The 10,640-nt window shown below is 43.5% G+C and overlaps 1 protein-coding gene across 1 annotated transcript in view; it reads right to left on the bottom strand.

Annotated features, from left to right (window-relative positions):
• Positions 1-4,518, bottom strand: part of rad51d (RAD51 paralog D) — a 38,225-nt gene extending 33,707 nt beyond the window's left edge. The window contains exons 1-2 of the mRNA XM_073479203.1: positions 4,219-4,518; positions 4,064-4,125 (exon numbers count right to left, since the gene is read on the bottom strand). Coding sequence (XP_073335304.1) covers positions 4,064-4,125; positions 4,219-4,300 — 144 coding nt within the window. The 5' untranslated portion in view covers positions 4,301-4,518. The remainder of the gene's footprint in view (positions 1-4,063; positions 4,126-4,218) is intronic.
• Positions 4,519-10,640: the final 6,122 nt, after the last annotated feature.

The following is a 10,640-nucleotide window of genomic DNA, read 5'->3' as shown; positions in this document are numbered from 1 at the left end:
AGGAAACAAACAACTTCATGTTTTGTTTTAATGCTGAATTTACAAGAAGGAGACAATGATTCAGAATCTGTCGAAGCCGTTTTACAAAGTTTGTTGAGTTTCTCCTCATGAAACAAGTCTTAAAATCACTACATTTGTTAAGGGAGTCTGGTGATGTTGAGGTCACTAGTTTAATGGTTGGATCAGTTGAAACAGACGGTGTGTTCACAAACATCTGCTGCTCACATCTGCAGGTTAGGAGAACTGTGATTTGCATTACAATGATTATGCATGTTGATTTTGTTAATTTGGTTAATTAAGTTGTTGCTGTCAGGCGACTTCTTTGTCCCCAGACTCCCTTAACAAAAGTCTCAGCTTAGTGAGTTGTTGAGTTGGAGACACTTTATAAACTTTGTGAAACTCTGTCTCTGACTAATTCTTCTTGTAAATTCAGCAAATGTTCTACATGAACTTCTTTCTGTCTTTGTGTAGAAACATGGAGTGTGTTTGTCAGTGATGGACGGGTTTGTTTCATACAGAGCAGGAAGTGACATCAGATCACAAGCGGTCACTCAGTCACAGGTTCATGTCATCTGAAATACGTCGATTGCAAAAGCTGAAGATGAGCTTCCTGCTGTTTCACCGGGACTTTAAGGTGGTGAGTCAAACGCCCCTGACAGAAATAATGTTCTGAACATATAGACATTATTCTTCTTTAAAGAAAATGGAGAAATGTATGAAAAATCCTGCTGAAAATGAGCTGAGCCACATGAACACCTGAGGCAAATGTTCCTCTCGTCTACATTAGAAAACAACACACAGTATGGCCGACCATTTAGATCATGACCTCTGCTCTTAAGTGCCATCACCCGATGAGATGTTTGGATTTATTTAATAAGCCAGCATGTAATTGTCTAAAGAACTGAATTAATTTCACTGAGTGCAGTTTTAAGCTCATAGGGGGACGTCCCAGTGGATCTGACAACATGACATCATCTCACTATCCAGGCTGGGACGTGATGATTTATATGAGAACGGATCAAATGTTGTAGCTTTGTGCAGAAAGAGCTCTTCCTGCTCTTTAGCAGGATTATACTCTGATTAGTCTCTTCTTCTGGGCAGAGAGGATTTCCTGCCAGAGCCCAGCAGCAGGAATTTATTTAGGGAGGAAAAGCAAATCTGCTGGGTCTCAATTAGTGGAAATGTAGGCGTCCCACTTTGGGACGAGGGCTCATAGGATGGGAGTGTTTTTACATAGAAACATCGCCGTGTGCAGCTTTAATTGACCTGCCTGTCAGATAAATGTGTTGGTGAGGATGACCCTGCAGTGACCTGCCGTAATGTGTGTGTGATCAACAATGGTTCACATCAACAGCAAGTGTGATGGAGCAGAGGGAGGCTGGCTATCAGCTCAGGGGATGGCTGCAGGCTGAACAAGCTGGTCAGACTGGCCAAGACGAGACAGGAATCTAGGACGAACCTGAAGCTGCTGCAGGCAGCGATGACAAAGAATATTAGGATGCAATGATCTCATGGAGGGAGAGGACTCGATCACAGCTGGTTTTAAAAGGTGCAATATGTAAGAATTGGCCACCTGTCGAATTCATACTCAAATTAAAAAGATACCAGCACATTACCTGAGTAACCACTAACTGCTGCTAGGTGTAGCTGTCGTTAGCTAGTAAGCCAGCTAGCGGTCGTATTAGCTGACTCTACCTGGACTGGGAGCTGCTGCTGTTGTTTAGTTTCATACTACCACCTTTTGAGGTACAAACTGGCTAGGGGCTAGCTGGTTAGCATGCTATCTCCAATAGATATCTCTGCAAGACAATACAGTTATTTCTTCATATTCTGGAGAAATTTTCAGTTCGTTTTTTGGACATTTTAAACAGAAATCTTACATATTGCACCTTTAGCATCCATCCTCAGTGACCACGTGATCTGATGTCACTTCCTGCTCTGTATGAAACAAACCCGTCCATCACTGAGACAAACAGACTCCATGTTTCTACACAAAGACAGAAAGAAGTTCATGTAGAACATTTGCTGAATTTACAAGAAGGAACAAATAAGTCAGAATCAGTCAGAGACAGAGTTATATATATAACTCTGAAAAGTGTTTGTTTATATATATACATATATATATATATATATATACATATATATACATATATATATATATATATATACATATATATACATATATATATACATATATATATAAATATAAATATATATACATATATATATACATATATACATATATATATACATATATATACATATATATATACATATATACACATATATGTATATATATATATATAAACAAACACTTTTCACTTTTCTGAACCTTCTCCTGTTATCTCAGAGGTTTTCAGTCTCTTTGGATTGCACATGATTTCCTGTGTACTGCATGTACACTCACATCACCGAGGATGTAACTGAAAAGCTCTCACTCATCTTTTTACCAAGAAAGCTCTTGTTGACTTCGGTGCCCTGTCCGCCTACCCAATTATCCAGTGAGACACACTTTTCTAAGAGGCCCTTCTGGGTCTCCTGCCTGATTATCTGCTTATATCACCGAAAAAGTTTTGGTGGATTTGTGATCTAAAAAAGCAGTTTCCTGTTATCCATCCATGAGGTCAGAACTGAGTTAGGCAGATTGTGTTGGATGATCTCTGCTCTCTCTGCACGCTGCTGATTTAAAACTGAGAGTTGGCCTCTCACACTGATAATGAAGGAGCCAGTAAGGAGTTTCTTAGTTTTGTTTTCCTGGTGGCTGTTTATTGCACATTATTCTATATGTGTATATATATATGTTTAAGTATAGTATAAATACAGCAATCTTTAAAATATGACTTCTATATTCTATCTACTGGACACAATATAGTATAGTATAATTGCCGAGTGTGAAAATATGAGCTGTAACGTTGAATTAAACGTGTTGTGAAACTATTTTCCCGGCTTATTAACCAGATGACCTGAGCTGCCGTGGCGATACAGAACCAGCCCGTTGGGAGTTCTGCTTGTATTAAAGGTTACTGTATTACTAATTACAGCCAAACGAATACAAACCACTTACACAAGGAGAAAGTCACGCTGCATGTGGGTGAAAGTTTTAGATCAACATGATGTTGGTCATGTTTTAACCTCCCACTCTTCACTGTTGATGCCAAGTATGAACTGTGGGTGTCTGTTTTCACTTCAGTCCTTTATAACACTGAACACACAAGGTATGAATTTCATTTATCACAAGGAAATGATGAAGTTTGTGTTCAGTGATGAGCCAGAACTAGTATTTATTTTAGTTACAGATTAATTTGCCTATTGTTTTCACCATTTATTGTTTCACCAGTAAAGTTATCAATGATTTGAACGACCTGGTGAATGTTTTATTCTGCCTTTTAGACATGAAGTGCTGGATGTCACAGTAAACCCTGAGAAATCAACAGACATTTCAAAGATTCCTGGATCCGTCTCTTTACACCAAACATGGGGTCTGTTCTGGGCTGAGACCCGTCCTCCATCCGAGTTTCATGGAAATCTGTTTTTGTGTAATTCTGCTGACAAACCGACAGACTGACAGGTGAAAACAGCAGCTGCTTGGTGGAGGGGATGATGGTCAAACAAACATGTTCCTGCCTGTCTGGAGAACAGGATGTATACGTAGAGGCATCTCTGTAGCACCATGCTTCATTTTTAACAGTATGATGTGACACATTTCATCTTTGATAAAAAAAACTGCAGCTCGCATTTTTTCAATAATATTTTGATCACCGGTGCATCCCTAGTTTGCAGGGCTTTACTGGAGCAGCACTGCAACGTGTGTTTTATGGACGTCTCCTGGATTTGCAGGGTTTAATATGTGGAGTAAAGGCGGCTGGCCTGGAAACTGGCAACCTTGATTCTCCAGGTGTTTATTCACTGACATGTACAGTCTTCAGACTCATTCAGCTCAATGATGAATGAATGAATGAATGGATGAATGAATGGGTGAATGAATGGATGGATGGATGGATGGATGGATGGATGGATGAATGAATGAATGAATGGTATAAACGATATAAATGGTATCAAATACCTTGTATGACACAGAACATCTCTGAGCAACTTCCTCAGTGTCAGATGAGACCAGGTCCTCCACTGCGAAAATAAAGAAACCATGATTGTGTCAGCTAACGTTACTCTTAATATGAAGTAACTTAAAACCACACACACACACACACACACACACACCAGTTTTAATGTCGGCAGCTCGCAGGTCTTTCACTAAGTCCTCGTCCAGTCCGGGACACATCCCTCCTCTCAGCGCCACCATGATGCTACATCGTTAGCAGCTAGCTTAGTTCCACAGGAGTAGCAAGCTAACTCCGCCGCTAGCACAGTTGTTTTTAGCTTTAGCGGCTAAGTTTCAAAGCTAACTTTCCGGCCCGTGTGCTCGTTGGAAACAGTATGAGTGAGTTAACTGCGGCTGCTGATGAACTTCACACGATAAAACATCCACAGACTGAACCGACGACAGGCTGAACTTCGCACCGCTGCAGAGCCGCAGCTGCAGCGAGCTGCTGATTGGGTCTGACGGGTTACGCGGAGGGTCAACTTGCTCCCTGCTGCTCGCCGTAGAAAAGCACATCGGGTAATGTAGTTCAGTTCGGAGCCGCTTCCTCAGAAGTCGCCTTTTCTTTTAGGAAACACATTCGCCACTTAAATCCCTGAATTAATAAACGGCAACAACAGCTCGGAGCTTTTACTAAACATTTCCCCTGAAGCCTCTGACGTCCAGGCTGGAGTGACGCGGGAGCCAATGAGGCCTGAGCTCCTGAGAGGATCTGAGCTCCTGAGAGGATCTGAGCTCCTGAGAGGGTCTGAGCTCCTGAGAGGATCTGAGCTCCTGAGAGGATCTGACCTCCTGAGAGGATCTGAGCTCCTGTGAGGATCTGACCTCCTGAGAGGGTCTGAGCTCCTGAGAGGATCTGACCTCCTGAGAGGGTCTGAGCTCCTGAGAGGATCTGACCTCCTGAGAGGATCTGACCTCCTGAGAGGATCTGAGCTCCTGTGAGGATCTGACCTCCTGTAAGGTGGATCTGAGCTCCTGAGAGGATCTGACCTCCTGAGAGGATCTGACCTCCTGAGAGGTGGATCTGAGCTCCTGAGAGGGTCTGAGCTCCTGAGAGGATCTGAGCTCCTGTGAGGTGGATCTGACCTCCTGAGAGGATCTGACCTCCTGCAAGGATCTGACCTCCTGAGAGGATCTGACCTCCTGAGAGGATCTGACCTCCTGAGAGGATCTGAGCTCCTGAGAGGATCTGACCTCCTGAGAGGATCTGAGCTCCTGTGAGGTGGATCTGAGCTCCTGAGAGGATCTGAGCTCCTGAGAGGATCTGACCTCCTGAGAGGATCTGAGCTCCTGAGAGGGTCTGAGCTCCTGAGAGGATCTGAGCTCTCATTAAAGCAGTGAAATCACTCTCTGTGGGGTCTAATAATCACCTGTTATTATTGTTATCAACTGTTATTTTTGTTTTTATTAGTTTATCATATTTATTTATTTATCAACAATTTTCAGGTGTTTTTTTAATCTGACTGATGATTAAATAAATACATTTTATAATGTGCTACTTTAGCTCTGATGCAGCATGTAATCTGTAAAGTAACTAGTAACTAAGGTAATCAATCAGTACAGTACTTGAGTAAATATACTTAGTTACATTACATAACTGCCCACTAGTAGGTAGTGTAGTATTTTTCTGTTGCTCGGTGTATTTTTACTCATTCAGTGTGAAATAGTGAGATGAAGTTGTACAGTAATCGTCTCCAGAGTCCGTCAGTAGGTTTGTAACTGCAGACCTGAACGTGTCTCATCAGTCATCCGCCAACAAACACGCTGACTCTGTCCTAACCCGCTGTGACATTACAGACTCACTATATAGACCAAATAATCCAGATGAACACAAAACCAGAGACAAAAGAAAGAAAAACACATAAAATCTAATACAGGACAGAAACAAATAAATCTAATATCTAAAAATACAACACAACACAAACCAGCGACAGACGAACACAACAGACGACAGTGAGCAGACTCACAACATCATTCACGAGGAGCAGCAGCTCATATTGATTCAGTCTGTTCAGACTCGTCTTCGTAAAGCTGCCGTCCAGTTTTAACGTTCGCAGACTCCACGATGGACTTCTGTCCCTCTGAGTCTCATTGACATTCTCATCAGTGACTGAGTGAAAGGATTTGGGGGTCACCTCGTCTCCGCCGAGTGAGGACGTGGTCGAGACACTCTGGACACTGAGGACACTCGTCTGAAGAGACTGACGATACAGAGATCATAACCTCTGTCACATACTGATCCTCAGCGGCTCACTGAGTCAACTGACCGGCTTCTATCGGTCGTTCTGTTGGTTCTGATCTGCAGCGCTGCTTCTGTCACACAGGAACAAGTTCTGACAGCAGCCAGCTGAAGTGTCCCTGAGCAAGACACTGAACCCTGCAAGCCTTCTACTTTCATTTTTACATATAATCTCTTTTTACACTCTTACTGTAACTATTCTCCTGTTAAAGAACTTTATTCAGAATCTGCTTCATTAATGAACGTCAGATTTATGTGATCTGATTCCTGGAAGAAATGAATAGAAGAGAAAAAGTCCGGTTCTCTCGGGGATCAATAAAGAATCCTGTAATAATCATTAATATGCTAATATGACTGTAGCTGACTGGACTGATGGATAAAGAGCTGATACTGTGTTAATCATCTGACTGTCTGCACACTGCGAGTAATGAACTTCTAATTTGTGACGGTGAAGTTTGAATTAAATCTGGCTGCGTCTTCATTATCGAAGGCTTATTCTGAAACAACGGTTCTGTGAGAGTTACAGAGTGACGAGCCTGCATCATGTGATGTGAAATTATGTGCGTGTGAAGGTTTACAAAGTCAGAATAATGAAGGACTTTACATGAAGCAGAGATTTGGGCCATAAGACATGATGGACAGATGATCGGACATCAGAATCAGAATCAGAACACTTCATTGATCCCCGGGGGAAATTGTTTTTGTTCCAGATGCTCCGTGCAAAGTAGAGATAGAAATATAGCATGAAAGGAAACAAGAGATAAAGATATAAATAAAATAGTAAAGTAGACAATCTGAAGTGTTCAGTGACCACTCCAAGTATTTACAGATATACAGTGCAATATATATGTGGTATGGGAAATATACACAGATACACATGAACACAGTGACACACCAGTGACTTGATAACACACGTGGACTCACAGTCAGACCTCGAGTCTCCAGCAGGAGTGTTTTAACCATCTTTTTAGACAGGACATCAAGAGTCATGTTCGTGACTAACTGATTATCAGATTTGGTTTAATGGACTAACGGTTGCAGCTCCACCATGAAGCCGTCAGTCTTTATGTCCCTGGGATGCTATACGATCAGTAAATAGAAAATAAGCTCATAAGCAGTTTCCTGTGCTCCACTTGGAGCTTCACATCAGAAATAAACAACCTCCTTCACCTAAAAGAAACTTGTGGTTGAAGTGGTGTAAAAAAGCACAGAGGCAGTGTTTCATCACGACGGTGGAAAAATGAAAGAAAAGGTTCAGATGAGTCATCTCTGTTCCCAGCGAGCTCAGTGTGAACATGTGCTCACCAACAGGTCCGGTCCTGTTGCGCGCTGTTAGCAGCTGCTTGTGGAGTATGTTCATGTTAAAGCTCTGAGGCAAACGTCAGTCACACAGCTCACATCCTCTCAAACCGTCTGATGAGTCAGAAAGAAAGATGAAATTCTGACGTTTGTGTAAAAGGTGGCATCACCTGTCCTCCATCGCCTCACCTTCACCTTCATAATCTCTGCTGAGCACAGATTAATAATTCATACGACAGGTTAAAAAAACCTTCCAATGTTGACAGCTCTTTCTGTGGAAACGTCACAGAAAACAACAGCTCAGTCTCACTTCTACAAACTGAAGTCCTGCTGCCAGAGCCGGCCTCGCTCACACTGAGCCTGTTCTTCACAAACATGTCACCTCAGTCAGCACCAGTCGGCCCACTTTCACACATATGGGAGAGTCCAGATTGGTGTGTGAGACAGTGTCAGCTACTATCAGCAGAAAACACCCAAATGAGGCAGTTTTTGGTGCAGGAACGGTGTCAAATCTCTCTAGTAGAACAGCAGACAGTTATCTGTGCCAAGACGCTGTGAAGCTGCGAGCAAACTGCCAAATTACACTGTTTTATTTTGGCAGCCGCTCTGAGAGAACTGGAGGTTTCACTACAGCCACAGATCTGATGTTGTCTTCCTGAGACGAGGCTGTTAGACTCTGAGCCACACAGACAGCTTTACAAATCCTGCTCAAACATATGATGAGTCACCAAACCACACATATGTTCTCATGACATGTCTATGAGCTGACGGTCCTGTCAGCAGATGGAGGTGATGGTGGAGGAGTTACAGATGGTGTTTCAGCATTTGTAAATGTGACGAGACGTCAGGACTTTTTCCAGCCGTGTTTGTGGAGAAGTATTCTGGTTTCAGTACTTCCAGATAAAACAGGATGTTTTCTAACTGGGTGGTTTTTGTGGCTGAATAAGCAGAACTAAGCAGAACATTAACACTGATGTCTCAACATGAAACTGAAAAGTTCGCCCGAACAACCATAAAGTTCTTGAAAATGTCTTGAAAATGCCATCTTGTTCAAACTATCCAGTGGTTTCACACTGACAGATGAGATATTCTGGCGTCTGGCTGCAGCTCCACCTCCTGACATGAAGGTCAGCTCATCTACATGTAACTCGCCTGTGTTGAAGTCACTGTCGGTCTCATCACATGAAGCGGAGTTGAGTTAACTCCTGGTTTCATACTGATGGACCTGCTTCTGAACATGGTTTGTCGTGGGGATAATTAACCTGCACGTCGGTCCTCAGCAGGATATATTCGATCTGAAAACGTGAAAAAGTCCGAGTGGCCATTTTAAAATAACCACCTTCACTGCAACAAGTTCATCTCCAAACCAGATCACCTGTCTGCTTCAAAACACGTGAGACAGCTGATAGAAAGAGGTTTCCATCCTGTGAGATTTATTACATCAACACATGATGAATGTTTGTGAGAGTTCCAGATCGTTTGCTTCTTCAACAAGCAGGTAGCTCGTATTGTTCGATGATAGTTATCAATAATGAATTAAATTTACTGCATATTAAAGCTGCAGTGATTGATGGAGGCGAAGTCAGCTGCAGTCCATCAGCCCAGCGTGAGGCCAAGTCAGTCTGGAGACACACAGTTGTCTGCATGCTGACCAATTTATATTGGACTTCTATAATTCTACAGAACCACAGCAGGAGAACCTATTAGAACTTCATATTCACGTCCTGCTCATATATCAGTTTGTTACTTCAGGCAGGAACAGCTGCTGATAATCTGCTTGTTTTATAAAGATGTGGAGGAATTATAACCTGCTGGGAAACAAAACTCTGCACCACGTTTGTGGCACTAAAACAGATATTCTGACGGGAAGTCGAAGCTGCATCAGACGACCAGAACCAAATGTTTTCTTCAGCCGTGTTCGTGGCATCAAAAACTGATATTTTTGACTATAAGTTGGGAGTTTTGCCAGCTGATGTCTGGAGCGACATAAAACATTTATCTATGACGGGAAGTCGGGACGTTCCAGCTGATTTGTCTTCAGATTTCAACATGTTGTGGTTTGCAGAATCGCACATCGCCAACATCTATTCTAGACGTCAGGCTGGTGAACGTCCACGTTCCTCCTCCACGTTCCTCCTCCACATGTCCACCTCTGTCCCTGTGATGAGGACGAGGTTCAGACGTGTCTTCTGCCTCCTAAAATCCACCAACAGCTCCTCAGACTTTGTGATGATGAGTTACAGGTGATTCAGTTCCACCCTCCTGTCCTCACCTCCTGTCCTCACCTCCTGTCCTCATCTCCTGTCCTCACCTCCTGTCCTTACCTCCTGTCCTCATCTCCTGTCCTCACCTCCTGTCCTCATCTCCTGTCCTCATCTCCTGTCCTCATCTCCTGTCCTGGTCTCATCTCCCGTCCTCACCTCCTGTCCTCACCTCCTGTCCTCACCTCCTGTCCTGGTCTCATCTCCTGTCCTCATCTCCTGTCCCCATCTCCTGTCCTCACCTCCTGTCCTCATCTCCTGTCCTCACCTCCTGTCCTCATCTCCTGTCCTCACCTCCTGTCCTCATCTCCTGTCCTCATCTCCTGTCCTGGTCTCATCTCCCGTCCTCACCTCCCGTCCTCACCTCCTGTCTTCATCTCCCGTCCTCACCTCCTGTCCTTACCTCCTGTCCTCATCTCCTGTCCTCACCTCCTGTCCTCATCTCCTGTCCTCATCTCCTGTCCTGGTCTCATCTCCCGTCCTCACCTCCTGTCCTCACCTCCTGTCCTCACCTCCTGTCCTCACCTTTATTTCCACATGTTCTTAATTTACATAGTCCAGATGTGCTGGTGCTGAAGATGTACCAGATCAGCTGACTGGAGAAGGCAGCGTGTGTGTCTCCAGTGCGCCCCCTGTGGTGCAGTGTGAACCTGACAGCACAGTCGATGTTCACTGCAGCGATTTTACACACAACTACACAACAACTACACAACAACTACACATCGAGGACATATGAAAACTA

The sequence above is a fragment of the Pagrus major genome, chromosome 13 (genome assembly GCF_040436345.1).
Source record: "Pagrus major chromosome 13, Pma_NU_1.0".
NCBI classification, from domain to species: domain Eukaryota; kingdom Metazoa; phylum Chordata; class Actinopteri; order Spariformes; family Sparidae; genus Pagrus; species Pagrus major.
The sequence above is the reverse complement of the archived record's forward strand: the minus strand, read 5'-3'. Positions and strand labels throughout refer to the sequence as shown.